The 24,871-nt window shown below is 40.4% G+C and overlaps 1 protein-coding gene across 1 annotated transcript in view; it reads right to left on the reverse strand.

Annotated features, from left to right (window-relative positions):
• The window catches only part of GCN1 (GCN1 activator of EIF2AK4), a 94,431-nt gene extending 74,381 nt beyond the window's left edge, over window positions 1–20,050 (reverse strand). The window contains exons 1-13 of the mRNA XM_075214860.1: window positions 20,009–20,050; window positions 5,195–5,297; window positions 4,685–4,748; window positions 3,514–3,645; window positions 3,316–3,424; window positions 2,492–2,590; window positions 2,264–2,398; window positions 2,084–2,152; window positions 1,890–1,998; window positions 1,712–1,786; window positions 1,441–1,569; window positions 1,314–1,364; window positions 392–490 (exon numbers count right to left, since the gene is read on the reverse strand). Of these exons, the coding sequence (XP_075070961.1) occupies window positions 392–490; window positions 1,314–1,364; window positions 1,441–1,569; window positions 1,712–1,786; window positions 1,890–1,998; window positions 2,084–2,152; window positions 2,264–2,398; window positions 2,492–2,590; window positions 3,316–3,424; window positions 3,514–3,645; window positions 4,685–4,748; window positions 5,195–5,297; window positions 20,009–20,026 (1,192 nt within the window). The 5' untranslated portion in view covers window positions 20,027–20,050. The remainder of the gene's footprint in view (window positions 1–391; window positions 491–1,313; window positions 1,365–1,440; window positions 1,570–1,711; window positions 1,787–1,889; window positions 1,999–2,083; window positions 2,153–2,263; window positions 2,399–2,491; window positions 2,591–3,315; window positions 3,425–3,513; window positions 3,646–4,684; window positions 4,749–5,194; window positions 5,298–20,008) is intronic.
• Window positions 20,051–24,871: the final 4,821 nt, after the last annotated feature.

A 24,871-nucleotide genomic window follows, 5' to 3' on the forward strand; every position in this document is an offset into this window, starting at 1 on the left:
GGGCTATCTGGTTGTTATTGGTTATGATGAAGTAACCTCTAACTAGATCCAGTGCAAAATATATTAAATTCAAATTTGAATGTAGCAGAAATGCCATAACAATAGAGAAATGTACAATGAGGAACACAACAAGAAATTAAATTTTTCAACGAAACAGGAAAAACTGTGTAAACTCCAAGATAGTATAAAATCAGGGTCTATATAAGATATTTTGCTTAAGTAGGACATACTGGTGAGGGGGTGAACTATAAGTTTTATTATATTAGATCCATCCTTTATCTATGTTTCATCCGATACAATAAAGGCATTTCAACACAAAAAAATTAATCTATTACAAATCAAATTATGGCTGCTCCACCACATGAAAAGGGAGCTAAAGAAATGCTCTTACCTTCTTGCTGAAGAAAAGGAATGAACAGTTCTAAAATTGTCCTACTCAACTCCTGACTTGAAGTGCCGAAAACAACATGGTGACTTAAGCTGCCAATACCTTTAAAAAAAACAAAAAAAAAATCCTTCACTGGTTGGACATGTTGATTTGCTGTTATTCCTGTGCATACAGCAGAACGACAAACATATTTATAAGTTTCCACCAGATGAGTAACAAAATATGATTATCACAGGGAGCATTGCACCTTAACACTAACAGAAGTGATTGCAAAGGTAGCAGACATCATTAGGATTGATACTTGTAAGGAGTGAGCATAGCAATTCAACATTTACTTAACTCCAACATGTACCATATTGAGTGTTTGTATATCCACTAACTTTAAGTATATGTTCTGTGGAACAGTTATTCTAGGAGCTATTGATGAACAATAAACATTACTTGTCTTCAAGAACCTGTTCTATTTCTCCAAGATGCATATACCTGCTGTATTTCTGTGACCTACAGATGTATCCTGAGCCAACGCTCTGCCGCTACTGAGGAGTCCTGATCCAGAGCAAGTAGTCAGGAGGACCTAGCCACTGTCACCACCTGCAGGAGCTACACACATCAGCCAAAAGTAAGCAGCTTCAGGTGCTGGTGAATGTGGCAGCACAACTAGGGGCACCACAATGGCATTCACTAACTTTTAGTCGGTGAGTGACTGGTGACTAAGTAGCACCAGCAGGAGTGGTCAGTAACTGCAGGTTAATGCCAGTAAGAGAAACCCCAATACATATCTGTAAACCAAACCCCAACAGGGTGCCAGCATAAGACCATTCTGTCGCAGTTAATGTCTTAACCCTTTTGGCCTTGTGAAACTCATTAGGAATTAATAGAAGATTGATAGCTAATTCAGAGCAATAGAGTAAAAAGACATCTTTACCTGAGAGAACACTCATCTTCTGAGCCACAGCTGTGAGTTTTCCTTCTGAACCTGCAAATTACAGTTGATAAATAAAAACCATTTCAGGTAGACAAACCAGATCAAGAAAGACATATTGTTTTCTCACCTCCCAGGATAGCAAACAAATGTTTTCCCAGAGCCTCCACAGCAGTTGAGTCACTGCACTGATGGGCCAGGTTCTGCAAAGCAATTACTGCTCCATCCATTAGTTGGGGGTTGTTAGACTTCAACTGCCCTAAAAAAATGAATGACCACTATGAAAATAACAGGATAGTACAAACCTAAACACCAAGCCATGCAAATTGGACAAAAAGTAGTTAAATGCGTTTACCCTAGGTTCCAAATAAAGATTTTAAAAAATGTACAATAATACATACCGGCCAAGCTTTTCCCAAGGTCAAGTGCATACTGGCTCAGGTCAAGTGTCACAGATGCAAATAGGGAAAAAATGGCTGAAAGGAAAATAAATATGCAAAATCGATTAATTTCTCAACCAATTATAGTGCGTCTGATGTCTCAACCAATTTCTTCAAATTGAATTATAGAAGTGCTTACTTTCAATCACATTTTCAGGGCTACGTAGAAGAGACTTTTGCAACACTGGTAACACTTGGTCTTTAAACTCAGCATGAGACAGATGTTGAAGCAATGGGGCACAACTTTCCTGCAATCAAAACATTAAAACATAAAACAATTATACTCTAAGATGCTTACATTACCATAAAACAGCCAATAGGAAGATGCCTTACCAGTATGTACTTAGGGGGTTTCACTTTACTCATGAGAACCGTTTTCACATAGAAATCTAGAAGATTACTCTGTAGAAGTAAGGGACAGAATGTTGGATAGTAAATCATAGAAAGTATAGTGGCACATCAATCATTCAATGTCTATTTCAAAGAAAAGTGCTTTAAGCTCCTCAAACTTACCCTGTACTTATTAAGAATGTCCATTTCATTCTGCTTCAAACAGAAATGTACAGAGAGTCCAAGAATGCCAGCAAAATTTTGGTTGGGCTCAAGACTTAAAACAATGTCTAGATACTTTGCCACAAGATGAGGATTCTGGGGGTGGGGAAAAAGCAAGTTAACATAGTAAGATTGTTAGTATATGAACAGAATATATGTCCATGAACAGAATATGAAGCCATCACACACCTCCTTCCATAATTTGTTCAACTTCTTTGAAGATCCTATTACAGCATGTCTGTGTGAGCCTCCTAATATCTCCATCAACAGAAATGACTGACACTCCACCTATCAAAGAAGAGTACTACTCATGAAACAGCAATGACATTTAGTCCGCACAAAAAAAAAAAAAATCACCCGTAAAAGGAAAATATGCCACGGGTAAGCTACTATGACATTACGGAACATTTCTAGATACAACTGAAAAGAGATCTATCCGCCTTTGATAAGTACGGTTTACTTACCCTTGACTCTGAAACACAACATATTATCCGTCGTTTAGGAGAGTGAAAACACACCACACATTGCATATGACAATTTGTGACATTATATATTGATTTTTGTATTAATGTGTCCCTATTTACAGGGAGCACATGCATGTCAAGATGGGGACATTCACAGGGATATCATCTGTGTCTACAAAGAGCATTTGATGCGGGTAACCACATTCACACAAACAACCATGTAATGACAATATTCAAACTCACTCAATGTCATGATTAATTGGAGCGATAGAAAGGCTTGCATAAGCTGCATTTTAGAAGAAAAAAACAAAAGGTCTAGATAAAGTACATGGCTCTTAAGTGTGTGTCCCGCAACCTTTCAAAAGTAGGCGCATTCTCCAGTGGTATTTCCAAAATGTAGACTGTGACCATAATGTTATGTTTGCGCTAGGCTGGAAAAAAACATTTCTACATAAAAAAGGCTTTTTACACTTTTGTAAATGAGTGGTGTTATACATTGCCTATTAAGATTTCAAAATAAGTCACAGGAGATGTACGTCAAATACATACCAGTTTTTTCCATGTCTCCCCTTGCTGTTTGTCTGGGGTGGAAAACACAACCCTGACAATGACACAAGTCCATGACAAGGCTAATGTCGCTGCCGAGCCACTGCTCTTGCTGCAAAACATATAACAAATAAAATGAATGTCTGAAAGCCATAAGAATGAAGTAATACTGAGACCAGTCCAGTACTCTCCTGAAATTACCTGGGCTCTACATTCCTGTTTCCCACCCCAAATGTTTGGAGAGATTGCAGAAGATTCTTAGCAGTTACATCTGGCTGGGATTCCAGCAGCTGCTGGACAACTGACTGCAGAGCTCGACGGGATGCTGCATCTCTGTAAAATGACAAAACAATTATGTCACTGTAAGGTGGACAGCATTTCATCCAACCGGACTTTCTCAAGGGAATACGTGTTCATTCTGTTTTAATCTGTTTTTATATGACTTATTAAATTATTCTGGTATACATTACTTCTCTCATACTATATTCCTACCATTTGCCATATTCAATTAGTCAATTGAGGACCCTACTACTATTTGTTGTGGCTGAAGGGGAAGGTGGTGTTTGGCTACTAGGGGGTGTTGTGTTCAGCAGGGCTGCTGCTCTCCCATTCTCCAGGAGCCAAATTTGTCTTGGAGACAGCACCAGACCCCAGGGACAAACATCATGGAATTAATTTGGGTGGGAGATTTAAAGTTAATATCTGCCAGTCTTAGAGCACGTCTTGAAAGGGAGGGGCTGAGACCCCACTCACTTGCTCTGGTTCAGGGTAAACACACACACACCACCACGGAGTACAATTTAAAAAATAAAAGGATGGTCCAGACTAATCCACCTGTTAAATTTGACTGTTTAAAGGAAAAAAGATTGATTTACACCGGTCAGCATGTTTTATATATAAAAATACATGTAAGGCGTGTATGTAAAGTGTTTATTACTACTGTTCAGTGTTGTGCAACATCTCTTGTAAGACGTGTATGAGAAACAAACATTTTTCACTGTAAATACTCTGCTTTGTTCCTGTAACCAACAGTTTAGAGCTAACATTGCAATCCATCTCCTGTCTGTCCTGCATTGAGCCAAACATGCAGTCCGCTACCCAGGAGTCATGATCAAAAGTTAACGAACGGGAGATATTCGCATAAGTGACCAGCAAATAGGTGCTGCAGCAGCTCTACACACTACCCAGGAGAGTGTGCTTCCAGGTATGGGCGAAGGACCTCTGTGGTGGCAACAATACAGTGCTCAATTGAAAATGGTCGATAGTAAATATCTGGTTTGGCCAAGTGGCACCAATAGACATGGTCAGCGGTAGTAGGTCACAGATGACAGCAAAACCCCATAACCCTGTCAAAGCCCACTGGTTCACTTACCGATATCTATGTAATGTTAGGCAGAATAACTTGCAGAGTCCTTTAACAGCAACCTCTGGCAGATCTGTAAGAGTAGAAAAAAGACAACACTTCAATATACAGCATTTTACTAAACTATGTCACCATTTTCAAAATTAAATAACAGCAACAATGCAGCAACAGTAACAATGCAATCCAGTAATTTATTGTACAGATAAAACTTGACTGGAATACTTGGGAGATCGTGGCTGGATGTCAGGACCAGGAGACACAAGTCTCCGATTAGCATAAAAACAAAAATAAAAACAGAATTGGACTGCTACTCAGCCCAAACGCAGCCCATTCACCGGGCACTAAACTGAGGCTTACAGAAAGTGGGGTATAGAGGGGGAGGAGCTAGGGCTTAGTAAACAGAAATTTAAAGTGCCAGTTTACCCTGTTCCTACTCTATACCTCCAATGTCCCCGGTGTCCCACAAAGGAAGATAGAGAAACATGTTTTTACTAACCCCACACATTGAGTTAAACCCACCTTTTGCAGAAATACATAATTTCAGATCAGTAAGGATATCTCTGCGTTCCTTCACACTTGCTGTGGTGACTTTAGTTGCAAACTTTCTTAGTGTGTCCTGCACCTGTGTAAGTTGAAAGAAGAATTATGAGTTGGATAAAGAAATAACAAACAAAGGGTATAAGTCGGATAGAGGTACAGTAAAAAACAACAGAAACAAAAAAAACAAAAAAAAAAACTCTTGAATAAAGCCCATGCCCCCGTGACTGTAAGGCAACAATGCTAACAACTGTGCTCAATCAGTCTTCAGCACACAGGTTTTATATAAAGAAAGCATAATAAATCAAACTACACACGAAAAGATATACTTTTTCATTCATGTATTAATCAAAATTATTTAACATTAAATGTCTTTGTTGGAAAAAGTATGTGAACCTATGCTTTCAGTAACCCCATTAAGCAACATTGACTTCAAACGTTTACTATAATTGACCAGTCCACATCGGCTTGGAGAAATTTTAGCCCATTCCTCCTAACAGGAATGTTTCAACTCATGGATATTGGTGGGCTGTCTTGCATGAACAGCCCACTTCAGGCCCTGCCACAAACATGAGAATTCTTCTACTTCAATTTGTTGTTTTTTTTTAGACTTTACAGGTCTTTTTGTAACCCTTTCCAGCTTGAAATCTGCTTGGATCAGAGCTGTGACATGTTCAGAAACTTGTGTGGTGAAAACCAGTCTTTGGTACTGAAGACTCACGTTTATATTTTTAAAAATAGAGCAATGTTTGTTCCAAATTTTAAAGCACTGCTGAGAATGTGTCACTATATAAATAAATGTAAATAAACATTGACATATATCAGCAGAAATTTGAAGATAGTTATAATATTCATAAATATCATAAGTTACTTGGATCAATTAAGTACTATTCTCATGCAAATTGGTGAATTTTCACAACAGAAGAGAAATAGCTCGAACAAGGATTGGGTTTTTGGCATTTTAGGGAAGGGGTGTATTTTTAACCCTTAGGGGAAGATTCAATTTTCCGCCTTGTTCTTCAGAAAAATCAGCCTGCGCAAAATTACCGTTATTACAGTAATAGCTGTGCATTATTACCGTTACTACGGTAATTTCTCCGCTTATTTTTCCTTCAGCTCTGTGAGCCGCGAGCAAAAATCTGCATTGAAATTGCGCGGGCCACATTGTTATTTTCAAATCTACCCCTTAGGGGCGTATTCAATTGTTAGCGTTAACGCTAACAAACGAGCGCTCAAAAAATGTTACCGTTAATACGGTAATTACTCGCGGAATCTGAAATTCCGCGAGTAAACTACTGTATTATCGGTTTTCGCGCGCAATATTACCGTATAAACGGTAATATTTTTTGAGCGCTCGTTTTTCAGCGTTAACGCCGACAATTGAATACGCCCCCTAATGTCCTAAGCAGCATTTTTGGCCTTACAAAGTCAAATAGACTAAAAACGCCCTTTAGAACAATTTACCAAACCTCTTCTCAAGTACCCCCAAAAGTTCAAAATATGATAATTACCAATTCAATTGGCTCAGTTCACTTGTTTTCGAGTAAAAATATTCTCAAATGATCTATTTGGGAGGCATAGGAATTTAAATTTGCAATAACCACTTGCAGTAAAGTAAAGGGATGTCATGTCATCACCACAGGACTTTATTTAATGTGGCACATAAGGCAAACCCGTTGGCAAAAAAAAAAAAAAGTCATTAGAGGAAGTCACATACTTGACTTTCTCAAATATTTGCTATTAACCAAAATGCGGTTTTAACTACCAAATATAATTATAATCTCGCATTTCACTCAGGCTTCTAACCCCAAACACCTCAATAGTACATTCAGATCTCTTCCCAGCCCCCCACCCCCCCAGACCATCAACACTTCCAAAGATCTTGCTTCCTACTTTAAGGATGATATTCAATACGATATTGTATTACCTTCCACAAGCAAAAACAGCCAATTCCTTTAGGTACAAGCTCCTACGGGCTTCAGCATCACCTCTATGGGAAAGATACCCAAATGTATCTATTCTCTCTGCATCTTTTACCATCTTTGCTGAATAAGACGTTGTGTAACCTGGTATGCATTAAACAGAGCAGAGTCTATACAGAAGAGATGGTGCTGTGCATATTTTGTTCTCTGATTGATCGCAATGCATGCATGCAGGAAGTTTTCCTTTGTGTATAAGCTCAGCATCAATCCGCGGATAGCATACGTTGGATTTGACATTTCTTTGGAGGTCCCACCGAGATGGTCAGCATCCACTGACCCACGGAACAATCGTCGGATCAGAGAGGAACACATATGCATAAATCCATGTGGTCAGTAATTTTCTGCTCTGCCTCTGTGTGTCTCTACTGTCCTGCCTGGTCTGTGTGTCGCTGTGCCTCGACCATAAAAGCCAAATCAGAGGAAAACTTTAATATTTGTTTTGTTTAAGGTATGTTTTGCATATTATCTGTTGTTCTTTGAAAACTTGATGGTCAAAGTTTAATGTCATTGCATAGGAATCCATAAGATACACAACTTGATAAGGAACTTGATTCTTTGGGACCCAGGTACGGGTCCAGATTGTATTAATTGTTGTTTCAGGTCATAAGGTATTTAGACCAGGGGAAATAACAATAGTTATAACTAAAAGTCATAAGGTATTTTGACAAAATCATAAGGTAATTTGATCATGGGTAATAACAATAGTACAGAATCTGATGTTTCTAGGAACACTTATGGACATAATGGAATAAATCCATGGCAAGGAATTTTGTGTGGGAATGGGTGAATTATTTAAGAAGTTTGGTTTGACCAAAAATGGTAGTTTTGATCCAATTAAGATACAACACATGATAAAGAGTATGTCAAAATATATTGATAAACATAACTTCAGAGAAAAATGTGAAACGTAGCTGTAAACCATGGAGAAATTGATTTATGAACATGAATGTGCAGAAATGGCAGATGTAAGAGAAGGAATTGACATGTGTGGCTGGAGTAACTAGAGTATTGCAAGTGGTAATGTGACAATATCAAAAGGGGTATTGAGCTCAAACCCCAAGAGATTGTTCGAGGTGGCACAGGGAAGTTAAGAGATCTGTAAAATCAAAATATATGTGGAGATGTAAATGTAAGAGTGGAGTGGAGTGGAGACAACACATTGAAGCATATATTTACATAGTTTAATGCTGGGACTTGTAGTTTCAAAATTGTAGGCTGGAGGATATCATTTATTTTTTCTTCCTCTATAAGTGAGGGAGTGAGTATTGTTTTGTTTTTCTTTTGTTTTAAGGTCAAAAAAGTTGTACATTTATAAATGTAATGCCTGTAAGCTTTTGAAGAGATGCAAAAAGATTTAAACTTCGTGGTCCGTCACTGCACAAATAAACGGACGGACAAGACTGCAAATAATGTTTAAATAGTGTCAGGAAAAAACACTGACCTCCAGCTGGCTGGGGTCCAAAAAGACGTTTCTGTTTTTGAAGTAGAGAAAAATAATTATCTCTGTGAAATAGAGTAAGGTGGAAGTGAGCTTTTACATGTAGATATTACAAGCAGTTTTAATCTATGTGAAAATGGCGCTGATGAATGTTTCTCAGAAATTAGGGGGGTTTGTTATGCCCATAAAGAAATGTTACAAGATAAAATCCCGTCTGTGAGCGATACTTGTTCAAGTGAATACATTTATACTTTCGATAGGGAAAACACAGAATCTGAAAATATACGTGAATGTTTGGTAATTGGGAGATTCTGTTGAGAAAATGCTGAGTGATTTGCAGGCACAATGCGAGGTGTCCAACGAGAGTACTCTGATTTGGAGAGAGACAGTTTTGCTTTTAAAATAGCTGAATGTCTGGAACCTTATGAAAGGACTGTGTGTTATGGAATGATTGAAATACAGGAAGAGACATAAGAGTCATTCAAGGGGACTGTGCTAGATGATGATGACATAGGAGTGGCTTTGAACACGTGCCCAGGTCACATCACTCTGACATCCCCTGTTTGTGAGATTAGGGACTGCCCCTTTGAGGAAATCATTTTTTCATGACATGAAACGCATAGCACCACAGTTAAGCTACACAGAGAAACACGTAAATAAGTGTTTAATGAGCAGCCACTTACTGTACAAAATGTTCACTGGTTACCTGATGGTTTACAAGAGAGTGAGAGAAACACGGTGATAGGGGGTGGACACACACTGATTGGCAAATTGTTTAATACCAGAGCTGGAAAAGTAGTGAAGTCAGCAGCAGAAAAAGGATTGAAGAACAAAAATGTAAATTAATGACAGTTACTGTAATCCCTAGTGAACAAATGTTAATCTCTATGCAAAACATTTGTTCTTCACAGAACTTCTCCAGCTGGCAAGCAGGGAGGATGTGAACCTGCCCACACAGGTTTGTGGCACAGTAATGATGGTAAGCTTTTAGCACCAAAAAAAAACAAAACGTTTGTAGCCTGTTTTGGCACAGTTTAGCCATGGTTTAACAAGACTGCTATAGCTCAATTAATCATGGCCGATTGGTATGCTCCGATATTCTTTACACTAGCTGCAAATTTCTGCTAGCTGTTTGCAGGCACATCTTGGACGCACCGTTCTCACAGAACCAACACACTTCTCAGCTAAAGAGAGAGACCCTTTAGGTAATCCAGATTGCATTTATCCAACTCTCAATGAGTAGAAGGATGCAATATGTTTTGGTTTGTGTAGTCCACAGCAGGGCCAGTTTGTATTTTTTTTTCTGAATAGGGAGGGGATCGCGGAAGGGGGGGTGTCGTGATTTTTGAAACAGGAGTCGCGGGGGGGGGAGGTGACGCAATTTTTGCACAGGGGTCTCGGGAGGGGGGTGCCGCGATTTTTGCACAGGGGTCGCGGGGGGTGCCGCGATTTTTTCGGGAGGGGGGTGTGCCACAATTCTTGCACAGGGGGTCGGTTTTCACGAGTGTGGGAAAGCCAGGGGGAATGGGGTGATAGAAAAGGGGTTAGAGCCAGAAGGCAAGGGGGTGCTGGAAGAGGAGTGACAGCCAGGAGGGAAGGGGGTGCAGATTGAGGGATGATAGCCAGGAGGGAAGGGGGTGCTGGAAGAAGGTGGAGCAAGGAGGGAAGGGGGTGCTGTAAGAGGGATAAGAGAGCCAGGGGGGGAAGGGGGTGCCGGAAGAGTGGTGAGAGAGCCAGGGGGGAAGGGGGTGCTGGAAGAGGGGTGAGTGAGCCAGGGGGGAAGGTGGGCTGGAAGAGGGGTGAGTGAGCCAGGGGGAAGGGGGTGCAAGAAGAGGGGTGAGAGCCAGGGGGGAAGGGGGTAAAGTGAGAGGGACAAAGAAGAAGATGGTGCAAGGGCATAGGTAAAAGAAAGTGTAAAGGGAGAGACATCTTAAGAATGGGAATATCAAGGAAGCAGCCATCATAAAACACAAGTAGTAATGAAGAATAGGAATGCACAGAGGGGGCAAGTGTTAAAAGAAAATAAAAAATCAAGCCTTCATACTCCATTCACTCATATCTTCCATACCCCCACTTCTAAATTTTCACTTTGACCACTGCCCTCGGCCCGTGCTCCCGACTGGCAGTGTGAGCTGACAGCTGCAGATCCCTTCTCGCCCAGTAGGAGAACAGAACACAGGATGCCATAATCAGGTAAGTTCATATATTTTCTCGTGTGCAATGTGTTTTTAACCATCCTTCGATGAACTGGGGGCACTACTGTGTATCCAATTAAGTTTAAAACACTATGCATTGCTCACTATTGCGCTGTAATTTTCTTGCATATTTATCTGTACAGAGACTTTTAATTAAGAGGAAAAAGCACTGCTTGTCATAAATGTTGTCTGTGATTATGTCAATATATCTATTTTTGTTTGCATTGTAAATGGTATATTAAGTTGCTCCTGGGACTCACACTCTCAGTATCTGATATACTGTACCAATTTTTATTTGTGAATGAGTTTTTTGTCTGGGCATAATATGATTTGGGGGCACTACTGTATGGTATATGATTTGTGGGCACTACTGCATGGCCAAATATGAATTGATGGTAATATTATATGGCATAATATGATCTGGGGGCACTACGGTGTGGTATAATATGAACTGGGCGCACTACGGCGTGGCATAATATGAACTGGGCACACTACAGGGTGGCATAATATGAACTGGGTGCACTACGGTGTGGCATAATATGAACATCTGCCAAAGGCAAGTCTCTCATTGTTGAATATGACGGGGGCCCAAAGAAGTTGCTGTACTGGGTCCCAAAATTCCTCTGGTCAGCCCTGCCTGTGAGTCAAGGGGGTAGATGTCTCCAGGTAAATAATCTAAATGTTTCCTATCTAATCAAACTGATGGATCACATCCAATTATCTCTCACCCACCTCCTCTACCCCCCTTAATTAATACACTGTGTTATTTAAAATGAATAGAAAAGACGCATATCCAGTTACTGTAGTATAAAAAATATTTTTCTCTGACATTTTTCTGTAGATGGAAATACTTTTAATGCGGCCGTGTGGGTTCAAATGATCATTCAATAGTTATGTTTTTTCTGATATATTTATTAGAGTTTTATTTCATGTGGAATGATTCATAAAAATTCTGCCATTACTATTTAATTGAGGGAAAAGGGTACCTGTTAACTATATGTGGTAAGTATTCTGGTGTTGCTATTTTGTGGGAGATTTGAAAAAAGCAAAACATTGGTTTCCTACAGTGGCGCCTGTATAATTGGTGTTATTGCTGTAGTATGGGGTGGCGTGGTGGTGGCATTGTTATAGTGTGTTTGGGGCTTAGTATTGCTAATAAGTATGATAGGGTATTGCTGTAATGTGGGGGATGATGCTGGTTTGCTGTAATGTGGGGGATGATGCTGGTTTGCTGTAATGTGGGGGATGATGCTGGTTGCTGTAATGTGGGTGGGTATCAATGTAGTAGGAGTGTTGTGTGGGGGGTTATTTATAGCTGTAATTTGGGTACTAATAATATATTGTCATGGTATTTATTGATGTAATATGGGTGCCAACAATATAATGTTGAGGGATATTAGGAGAAATAAATACCCCCCCCCCCCCCACACACACTCATACTACATCATGTTGTACAGCACCAGCAATGCACACTGCGCCAGCATCAGTGTGCAACAATATAGTGCATGGAGCCCACAACACGTGGGCCTGTGTGCTTTAAATGCCAGGGCTGATTTTAAGTCTCAGTCCGGCCCTGGTCCACAGCCACAACAAACATAAGTAAACACTAGAAAGATTTAAGTGATATAGATTCCGCTGAGTACGACTATTGTGTTTTAGAAAAAAGACTTTATGAGCTATTATCCGCGCTCCTGCATTGGCACTTCTGGACAATAGCAAGTCGTTTACATTCTCCCCTGAGCAGTAACAAATGTTTAACCAATTTAAAGCTCATGTAACCTCAGCGCCAGCACTGGCTTTGCCAGATTTTAACAAGTCTTTTAATCTGTTTTTTAATGAAACACAGGGACATGCTCACACAAGCACATGGAGGGAAAGAAAGTCCCTTCGCATACTACTCTATGCAGTTAGACCCTGTAATCAGGGCAGCACCAACGTGCATTAAATCAGTAGCCACGGCTGCACTACTGATGGAAAAAAAAAGCCCCCATGGTGTTGGGGCATGAACATATTATACAGGTACCACATTCAGTAACAGAAATTTTCAACCAGGCACAGACAAAACACTTGTTCTAGCCAGGCTCACTATATATGAGGTAGCTTTGCTTAACCCCTCTAAAGGTCAAATTAAAAAGGTGCACAACTTTGAATCCCAATTGCCACTGTTTTCAAAAGAGGGGAAAGAAGGGTTGATTAATGGTATAAACACTGATCAGGCATGTGGTGAAAATGACAGTCAGTCACAGCAGCAGCAAAACACAGAAAATACATAAGCTTTTTTTTCTTCTCCCGAATGCTGATTTAAAATGGTTTGTAGATGGTTCCCGATATTATGTTGATGGCACACCATACACAGGTTGTGCAGAACTCATTAGGTCCCTGTTTGCTGCTCTTCAACTGCCTAAGCAACTAGCGGTGATAAAGGTACAGGCACACACTAGGGAACAAACCTCAGAAGCCAAAATTAATGCCCTAGCAGATGCCGCTGCAAAGCAAGCTGCTGTAATGCCACTGAACCTTGTGAGCATAAATGTTGTGACCCTATCCCCAATCCTAGACTTAAGAGACACTCATAAAATTTCAAGAACAAGCCCCAAATGTTGTAAAACAGGCCTGGAAAAGGCTGGGGGCAGAGGAACAAGGAAATGAATGGCGGCTGCAGGAATGTTATTGTTTGCTAAAAGCATTGTACGCACTGATGCCACAAGCCCTACATGGAGAGTCCCATGTGTCCAAGGACACCATGTTAAAGACCTGGAAAGAAACTGGGTGGCTCCTGGATTTGCACAAGCATATGTATCTCGATGTGTGATATGTGCTTTACACAATCCTGGTAAGACTGTAAAAGTCCTATCCAAAAGTACCCCACTGACTCTGTACCCTTTCCAAATGCTGCAGACTGACTTCAGACAGTTGCCAAAAATAGCTGGCTATGAGTATGTCCTCGTGTGCATTGACCTATTTTGTCACTGAGTGGAGGTGTGGCCTTCTAGAACAGCAACCAACAAAGCAATGGCAAAGAAAAAAATTCAAAGTAGTATGTCGATATGGGGTTCCAGAAGTGATTGAGAGTGACAGAGGTACCCATTTTATGGGAAGGAACTACAGCAGGTACCAGAAGAAGTGGGTACCACGCCAGCACTACACACCCCCAGAGTAGTGGGTGGGTAGAAAGGCTGAACGGTACATTCAAATTAAAAAACTAATGGCATAAATAGGAAACAATTCACTAACATCCATCGCAAAGCGTTCTCTTCCATTCCAGATCCAAAACAGGATCCTGACACTCATCTGTAGGAACCTGGATATTGGGTTGTTATAAAAAAAACATTTGAGAAAAGCTCTTGAACCCAGGTTTGAAGGAACATACCAGATCTTATTGATGACTCCCACAGCAGTGAAGGTGCAAGGAAGAGACACCTGGATACATGCTTCGCACTGCAAGATCTTTAGACAAGGGGAGTCTGAGTAAAATGTATAGGTACAGGTTACTTAAAGGTCCAAGGAACACCAGAGAGTGGTGTTCAATGATATTAGCGGGAGGTATATTCATTGCAAGTTATTTTCTTTTGTTGTGGGCTGTAGGTACTTATCAGTCTATAAAAGTATGCCAGGTCTGGAAAAAACAGACTCACGCCAATAGTAGTGTAGAGATTGTTATACATAATGAGAAAAATTCCAATATGAAAGTTCAACTCAAACACATAAAGGACAGAGCAACCCATGACTGTAGGTGTTTACCCCCAACACAGAAAAGTATTTGTGAGTATTGTGGACACCCTCCTGAAGACCTAAAGGTGTATCAGATGGTGCCAGAGCCCCACTAACAAAGAGCACAGTGTTGAATCTTTTTCTTTAATAAGGCAGATGACCCAGAGGAAATAATTGATGAACACTTACAAGAAATAAAAGACATGAAACATAAATTTTTAAAAGGAGCACACTGGAGATGCTTATCTAGAAGGATGGTTTATATGACTGAACCTGACCAATTGGTTCAAGGGTATAGGAGTATGGATATCAGATCCAATACATTTTGTATTTCAAGGACTGTTACTAATCCTTATTGTGTATATATATGCACTAATAAAACTGATGATGTAGCTTATCAACAAGAGTATTAAAGCTAAGTGTTTCTCTTCTAGAAAAATTAAAGCTACCACACCTTAACTGCCGTACTAAACACCCCGCTAAAGTAATGCCAAGCACCACTTCCATTTGTGAACAAGGCAGATTCCAAGAACCTCTTTCATGGAGTCCGCATGAATATTACCGATGATGGAACCTACCCAAATGAAGATATACAGCACAATGGACAATCCCTCCTATTGTGAAATAAGTGACATATAACCCTTGCAGAGCGCACTGTGTATTTTCTCCTTCCCTTTCCATATTCCTTTCCCATAAAATCCATAGTTAGGTTAGATTCTATTTGGTACGGCCACTAGACTTGAATGAATCTATAAGATTCCATTGTATAAAACCTTTAGGGAATTGTATTGTGAAGTAGGGTCTACACAGGAGCCAAATATGACTACAGGCAGGGTATAGTTTAGAGCTTCTAGATTAAAAGGTGAATCAAAAGTAGGGAATGACAATGTATTTTATATGAAATGTTGTGTACCTTTTAGAATGCTTCACATTTTAATATGCTCAGGGATATATGTATATATTTTAGAATTTGTAAGAAGTTTTGCAAAAGATGTTAGAAGCAGAAGTAAAGATGGCATTTGTGGAAGTAGCCGATTACAAAGAACGTGCTTGGAAAATTGCACCATAAGGCTAGAACAAGTACAACCACAGGCTTGTCAGGAAACTGAGCTTGTGACACATTAACTGTATTTGCACATCAACAAGTTCTTCAGAAGTACTATAAAAATGTGTAACCTGGTATGCATTAAACAGAGCAGATTCTATACAAAAGAGTTGGTGCTGTGTATATTCTGTTCTCCGATCAATCGTAATGCATGCAGGAAGATTTCCTTTGATTGTGTATAAGCTCAGCATCAATCCACAAATAGCATACGTTGGATTTGACAATATCTTTCTGCCAATTTATCTTGAATGTCTTTGAGCCAAATCGAACTAAATCTTTAAAAAAAAATTGCTATTAATCTTTCTACCAGTCAATATAGGCTACTTACCAGGCAACATCTGTAACAGGCCTATCAAAATCCTCCCATTCTCGGTTACAGGATTTTTTCCGGGCTGCACCCACTTTGTGGAATTCCCTCCCACGCACAATAAGACTTTCCTCTAGTCTTCAAACGTTCACTGAAAACCCACCTCTTCAGACAAGGTTATGATATTCCTCAACCACTATCTTAATTTCCATAGATTACCCTATTACCATCCTCTACACTGCTTACGCAAGACAACAACCCTCTGACCAACACTGCCACACACACAGCCCACTCAATACTTGTGATTTGGGGTGTATCTAAGTTTTGTTATTAAATTATGTTTTATATTATAGCCTTGGATGTCTATGTTTAATTCATCAATTGTTATTGTATCAATCGATATACACTCCTGTGAGGCTCCCTCCAGCTTTTCTATTTATGCTGCATTTCTTTGGGGATGTAACACCATGCGGGTGGTGACACTTTGTAGTGTGAAGGTAATTGCAGCGCCAGGTATCAGTTTGTGGTTTTGTGTTTTTTAACACAACAATAAACCCTAACAGTTGTGTAAGATGAGCATGTTGCCTAGATGTCAGCAGTATATGCACAAGACACTGCAAAAACTTTAACTCATGCCCCTACCACATTATTGCTAGTCCCTTCTTACTGGCCTTCCCCTAGAATCAGTTTTGAACACAGAGGCTATAATGATTTTTCTTTCTGTACAGTCTACTGCTTTGTCAGTACCTTACACTGATTGCCAATATTTTGTGGAATCCAATATACTTCAACTTGAATTAATTTATCACTTTTCCCAAAAAGACTCAAAGCAAAATTTGCAAAACAATTGCAAAATTAAAACAAGATACAAAAATAACTATATAAACCAATAACAAGATAATGGAGAGAGCTGGTCATTGGGTATGACAATTACTGGTGCATAAATCAAATGCTTGAGTAAATGGTTAAGTCCTTAGGCTGTTTTCAAAGAGTTCTAAAGAGGAAGCCTCTCAGACTGTGCAAGGCAGCATGTTTCAAACAGTAGGAGCCACAAAGCTAAAAGCAGGGGTATCAAATGAAGTAGAAGATATTCTACATACTGTTTTAAATAGAAGAGAATATAGATACTGTTTGCAGTCCTTCATTTGCAGATCGAATTGAGGGACTGGGGGTATAGAGAATAAGAATCTGCTTCAAGTATCTAGGACCCCGATTATATAGAGATGTGAATGTCAATAAGCCAATCTTCATATAGACCACAATCTTACAAGCAGCCAGTGCAGAGATCTGAAAACAGGTGTTGGGTGGCAGGAATGTGTTAATAATCTGGTTGATGCATTCTATATTGCACTCATTTTTCTGGGAGAACCAGGTAGTGCATTGCAGAACCCCATGCATAAGGACATAATTGCATGTATCAGTGTAGGAAGTTCCTGTCTGGAAACTCAAATGCTAGGTCCTAGCTATGTTCCTCCAATGAAAGAATGAAGAAAGACATCACCATGGGTGACACCTAGGGCTAGATTTACTAAACTGCGAGTTTGAAAAAGTGGGGATGTTGCCTATAGCAACCAATCAGATTGTAGCTTTCATTTATTTAGTCCCTTCTACAAAATGACAGCTCGAATTGGTTGCTATAGGCAACATCCCCACTTTTTCAAACCCGCAGCTTAGTAAATCTAGCCCCTAATGTTTAAGTGGCAAGTCACAAGCAACACACAGATTCAGCACATGATCTTAGTTTGACCACATTGAGGACTGATATTGTGTTCTTAATACCCTGGGGAAAGTGGAAACCTTGAGCATTATCTGCATTGCAATGGTAATCCAGGCCCTGTTATCTGATTATTTCATCCAATTGTAGCTTTTATACCCCAAATAGCATTGGAGATTAGATAGAACCCTTTGGAATGCCACATGACATGGGCACTGGTGCAGAGGAGTATACACCTGAAGATCTGCCCATGAGAAAATATTTAAAACAACTAAAAATTGTCAGAGAAACTCTTCAAGTGCTCTATTAGAAATTCATGACCCACAGAATTAAATACTGCATAGATGTCAAGGAGAACGGAGACCAAAGAAATGACACCTCTGACTATTGCCATCAGAAGTTAATTTAGCAATGGCACCAGGGCTCAGTACTAGGTCATCTTTTGAATCTTGATTGGAATGGAACAAAAATATAATAGATTGACCGAAGGATTTCTAATTGGGTTACAACCATTTTTTCAATAACTGGTCTGTAGTCAGTCATGCATTGTAGGTATGAGGAAGGGTTTTCATTAAAAGACTTCTGACAATGGCTACCTTTAATGGTTCAGGAAATATACATGTCTACAAAAAGTATTAAACTATTTTGGTAAATATAAGACCAATTACATCATACAGTCTATTAGGTGGTTTGTTGGGGCTGGGTCAATGTTTTCCACATCCGGGTGGTGGGAGCTAAAGTCTAAATAAGCAATATTTGATGGCACAATTGGGACCCCAGTGCAGACAATGGTTACTTCATCAGCAAAAATTTCAATCTAATAACACCTGGACTGGAAAATGGCTGTGGACATTCTGCCCCCCCAAAATCAACATTGGTACATTCATATAGTTCCCTTAAGCACTTTGTCACACAGCAATTTGGCTGGACAAATATGCACTCCAGTGTCCTTCCCAGCACCTATTTCCTGGATGCTCCACTTGGCTTCTTTTACTTGCCACCCAGCTCTTAGAGCCCAACAGAGTCCTTTTATAATAGAATAAACCACTGTTTATCCTGTTAGAACAGGCACTATGTGGGCACTACAGCCAGTAGTATGTGTCAGAACACTGACCACCAGTCTGACCAGTCCTGGCAGATGTGAGCAATAACCTCCACATTTTTCAATTTTATTGCAATGTATTACAATTGCCCCCATCCAGATACTTCTTAATTAACCTTCTGTATCAAAACCTATTTCCTTATAGATGTAATTATGCAAGCCTGGACTTTGTTATTACCCAGTTTTATAACTGTGTTTGTTCTCAATTGCAAAACACTGTGGACTGTGTTGGCAGTATATCAGTAAATGTTAAGAAAGCGATTTCTAAAATTATATATTATATAATTGAATCCAAAACAAACAAAAAAAAAAATTATTTTTTAAACAAACCAGAGACTTATAGCAGCATTCCCAGTATCTGGTTACATCTTCATTAACTTATTGATAAACCCCTTACAATGGAAATGCACACTGAAACAGTTTTTCCACTGGCTCCTGTTTCTATAAAAATTCGTTTTCACATGCTGCCTATGTGGATATAACCATAGGATGAAACTGAAAGCACTGAGCTTCCACCTTATTATTATTATTTCTCTTGCACACACCCATGTTAGAGACCAATTTAGAATGGTGAACAATACCATTTCTGGCACTATACTGAAGAAACAGAAGGCCCATGATAACCTGTTTCAGCACGCAGTTCATTACCAAATTACCAATGAATGTTGCTTTAAATGGTTTATTAAATGTGTACACTTTACTAGCGCATCCAAGCATGTTTTACTAAATATGGTCTATGTTGCTTTATAAATTAATCGATTATAAGTTTGCAGAAAAACATAGACTACGAGAATGGCACGTTATGTAGTACATGATGAATTGTCATATAAAAGTTGGTCAACAATACAGCATTTACAGTAACAACTATTTAAAACCCATCCGAGCATGGTCTGTACCTCGCCATTCACCAGCGAGACGTTTATGTTATAAGGCAGACTAGAAACTGACTAGTAGAACCACGACGAGTGGAGAGCCGGGTGCTTCATGTCTGTGCCTTTGGCCATAGCTCGCGCGATCACTGCATCACTCTCAGGCACTGGGATTCTGAATCACAGCTCCGTATGGCTGCACGCCTATGGCCATCACCGACAACAGACCGCCATCACCGACAACAGACCACCATACCGCTGTTCTATCGCCCTACCTGTATAACCGGGTACACCCTCACACTAACTGCACTGTACCATACGTTACACGTGTATAAATACACACACCAATCATCTACACCGGCGCCGCACTCACCTGCGTGTCCGTCGCCATCTTACCGGCTTTGACACAGGAAGCACTAGTGACGTACTTCCGCCTACTAGTTCCAGGCTGCTTAGGTTGTCGCTGCCAGCCGGGAACGTCACTTCCGGTACAGTCGTCTATACTTGTATCAATGATGTTGCATTTTAGTATATGGTCTGCAGCCATATATTGCATGTGTATACTGAGGAGCCTCGGGTATACGGATGTTATAGTCAGTTTTCTTAAATCTGCTTTCGGTTTTAGCTTCAAGTTTTTGCTAATTGCTGGATGCACAATAGTTTCTAATTATAAAGTCATCGTTAGTGATTGATTTTCCTTTAAACCAGTTTTTGGTAATATGTGTATCTCCATCTCATTGTAAACGTGTCCTGGTTGGGCATGCTGGGACCTGCAGTTAGTGTAATTCATCAGTATAGTTTGGCCTTGTGGATGAATCTCCAGCGTTTATTTTCTTATTTTTATTTTCTTATTTTTGTGGTAGAATTTTTTTTTTTTGGCCATTAAACATGGCATGGTGTACACTGCTTGTGGCTCGCATAATTCACAGCTGGGGCTAGCCAGATGAAGAACCACCATAATAAACTTGCAAGAAGAGTCAAGGCATGGTGTGAATTCCTACAGGAGTGTGTGTATTCAAGGATGGTTGGAGACAACAGGCCTGATATATTAAGGAATTTAAATTAAGAAGTTTCTTATTTAAGTCTCCTGGACAAAACCATGTTACAATGCAAGGGGTGAAAATTAGTATTCTGTTTTGCACATAAGTTAAATACTGACTGTTTTTTCATGTAGCACACAAATATCAACTTTAAATTTCAGTGTACAAATAAGCTATCAAGTTATTTGTGTTACATGAAAAAACAGTCAGTATTTAAATTATGTGCAAAACAGAATACTAATTTTCACCCCTTGCATTGTAACATGGTTTTGTCCAGGAGACTTAAATAAGAATCTTCTTAATTTAAGTTCCTTAACGAATCAGGCCCAACATGTTTCATGCAGTCGTTTTTACTTCGGCTCTAGTTTGTCTCACAACTCCAACTGAAAATGGGTAATTGTAGATGGGATGTGAACAGAAGGGTCAAGAAGCAGCCAAAATCTCTGTGATATCACAGGAATTGGTACTTAATTATTGCCCTCCGCTCACCCACTCATCTATTTATAAGAAATATAAATGAAACCATAATTGCTACATATTTCATAGGTCACTTAGCTAAAGAAGGCTCAGACAAATTGAAATCTATGTTTTTATTAACGCCTCTAGGAAAAAGGTTGCCTAATTTATCAATCCATTTCACCTTGTTATGGATTATTATTAGGATTATTAACAATTATTCATTATTTCGTGAAAATGGATTTGCAATTCAAGTTGTGACTTTTGTTTAGACAGGTTTTGATTATTATAGATTACGCCACACAGACATTTGAGGAGTTATACATTTTAATTTTCACAGGAGTGGAATTGTCTACAATGTTATATCCATATAGGGATGTTGGGTAATACCAGCTTAAATGATCTAATTAAAACAGACATGATAAACACAGAAATGTGCATTTTTTACTAGTTGCTAAAGTAATGACTTGAACACCCTTAAAATCAGTCCACTACTTGTGGGCCTATTTATCATATCTTCCCCCGAGCTGGAGAAAATGAATATATTTTTTATGGCTGTTTATCATATTGAAGCAAGAGCACTGCCTATCCCGGTGAATTGTATCTCCTGCACAAATAGCTTTCACTGCAGCCATAATGCCGGCTGGAAGTTATCACTATCTTTGTAAACTCAGACTCAAGTCATCTTTATACCTTTGAAAGGTGACAGAAATATTTTACCATCCTGATGCATTGTTGCCCCCACTGGCAGTGCAAAGCTCAGGGCCGTCTTTCCCATTGGGCACAATGGGCAGGTGCCCGGGGGCCCTGCAGCCCAGGGGGGCCCTTTGGAGGCAACACAAAAAAAAAAAAACCTGGAAAAAAAAAAAAAAGCAGACAATACTTACCTTGCGGTCAGCTGGCAATCCGGCTCCCTCCATGGTCTCCTCCGTGCGGCGCTTAACGTCATCACGCCCACCCGACATCCATTGCGGAGCGCGATGGAGGAGGAGACCATGGAGGGAGCCGGATCAACAGCTGACCGCAAGATATGTATTGTCTTTTTTTTTTCCAGGTTTTTTGTTTTTTTTTGCTGCCTCCGATGGGCCCCCCTGGGCTGCAGGGCCCATATATATAATAATTATTTTTTTTAATATATATATGTGCCCGGGGGCCCAAGATGTTGTTGAGATGGCCCTGGCAAAGCTGATCATGTATTAAAAGATTATAAAACAGCGTTACACAGCATTAGAATCAGGTAACAGTCTACTACACATACATTCAGTAGCCACATTAGTTACACCTGCTCGTTAATGCAAATACAAAAGCAACTCAGTTCAGTGAAGCATGCAGACATGGTCAAGAGATTCAGTTGTGTTCAGACTAAACACCAGAATGAGGTAAGAAATGTGATCTAAGTGACTTTGACAGTGGAATGATTGTTGGTGCCAGACAGGAAAGTTAGAGAATCTCAGAAACTGCTGATTTCTTTGAATTTTCACACACAAGCTTCTAGCATTTACAGAGAATGATGTTCAAAACAAAAAAATCCAGTGAATGGCAGTTCTGCGGACAAAAATACCTTGCTAATGAAAGAAGTCAATGGAGAATGGCCAGACTGGTTCAAGCTGACAGGAAGGCAACAGCAACTTAAATAACTACCTTACAACAATGGTATGCAGAAGAGCAGCTCAGACACAGCACATTGAACATTGAAGTAGATGGGCTACAGTAACAGAAGACCACACTAGTGTCCACTCCAGTCCGCTGAGAACAGGAAATTGAGGCTACAGAGAGCACAGGCTCACCAATACAGTAAGTTTAGGGTTGGAAAAACATCGCTTGGACTGACAAATATTGATTTGTGCTGCAACATGCAGATGATTGGGTCAGAATTGTGCATAAAAAAAATATGCACTCATGGATCCTTCATGCCTTGTGTCAGCACTACAGGCTGGTGTTGATGGTGTACGGAATGTTTTCACGGCACACATTAGGCTCCTTCATGCCAATTGAGGATTGTTTAAATGTCACAGCCTAAGTATTGTTGTTGACCATGTGCATCCCTTACAGGCCACAGTCTACCCATCTTCTAATGGCTACTTTCAGCTGGATAACGTATAATGTCACAAAGCACACGTCATCTCCAGCTCATTCCACAAACATGACAATGAGTTCAGTGTACTCCAATGGCCTTCACAATCGCCAGATCTCATTCCAATAGAGCACCGTTGGGATGTCATGGATCCACAGCATGAATGTCCAGCCGACAAATCTACAGCAACTGCAGATTGCCATGTCAACATGGACCAGAATCTCTAACGAATGTTTCCAGCACCTTGTTGAATTCATGTCACAAAGAATTCAGGTTGTTTTGGGGACAAAAGGGGTCTACGTAGTACTAGTATGGTCAACCTAATAAAGTGGCCACTGCGTGCATGAGTCAACACTGAACGGGTCCACTTCCATCACCAGCATGGAGATAAAAAAAACTATGGGAAGTAGGGTTGTTCTCTGTCGAAATGGAAGTGTTCCGTTACTGTCTGTTAGTTTCACCAGCACGGACAAGTAGTCATGTCCAAAAGTTTTCAGCTGCAAATTTCAGAGGTCTTCAAAAAAAAGGGTCAACACTGCAAATATTGACTCATTGCATAAACTTTATTATTTTTTATTATTAATTTTTATTTATAGGGCGCCACTAGGTATCCGTAGCGCCGTACAGGGACAGACAGAAACACGATACAGGGAGAGACAGCACGGTACAGTTAACAAAAAGCACAGTAACTCAGAAGCTCAATGTACAGCTAGATGAGAGGTGAGAGCCCCCAGCGGGGTAGAGAGGGGGGTAAAAGGGCAGCAGGACCTCACGGAAGAGACATGGAGCTGGAGAGCAGAGTTAAGGTGGTGGAGAACAGAAGGAGAGGAGGCCCTGCTCGAAGGAGCATACAATCTAAGGGGAGGGTAGGACGGACAGAGACGCGATGGTGGGAGGAGGGAATGGGGAGAATGGAGGCAGAGACGGAGAGGGGGGAGAGGAGAATGAAAAGGAGGGAGGTAAGAGGGGGACAGAAGTGGGAGGAGGGTAGGGGAGACTGGGATTAGGTCAATTAGGTGGGGGACTGGAGGGCTTTAAGGAAGAGGTGGGTTTTTAAGGCCCGTTTGAAGCTGGACAAGTTGGGGGAAGTTCTGATGGAGCGGGGGAGCTGGTTCCAGTGGAGGGGGGCAGCGCGGGAGAAGTCTTGGATGCGAGCATGGGAGGAGGTAATCAGGGGGGAAGAGAGGCGGCGGTCGTTAGCCGAACGCAGAGGGCGGGATGGAGATTAGGTTGGAGATGTAGGGAGCAGTGGAGTTGGAGAGGGCCTTGAAAGTAAGAGTGAGGAGCTTGAACACGATTCTGTAGGGGATGGGGAGCCAGTGGAGGGATTGGTAGAGGGGGGAGACAGAAGAGGAGCGGCGAGAAAGGAAAATGAGCTAAGCGGCAGCATTGAGTACGGAGCGAAGTATTAAGCGAAACTTAATGTAATTGTCAATAAAAGCCTTTGACACTTATGAAATGCTTGTAATTTTACTTCAGTATACCATAGCAACATCTGACAAAAAGGTCTAAAAACACTGAAGCAGCAAACTTTGTGAAAACCAAGACTTGTGTCATTTTCAAAATTTTGGCCATGACTATTGGGAAGAGTGCAAGGCTGTGTGCTGGTAACCAAACCCCTAGCTAGTAAAGCTGGCAGTTGACACCTTACTGGAGGCTTGTAGCC

The sequence above is a fragment of the Mixophyes fleayi genome, chromosome 1 (assembly GCF_038048845.1).
Source record: "Mixophyes fleayi isolate aMixFle1 chromosome 1, aMixFle1.hap1, whole genome shotgun sequence".
Taxonomy (NCBI): Eukaryota; Metazoa; Chordata; class Amphibia; order Anura; family Limnodynastidae; genus Mixophyes; species Mixophyes fleayi.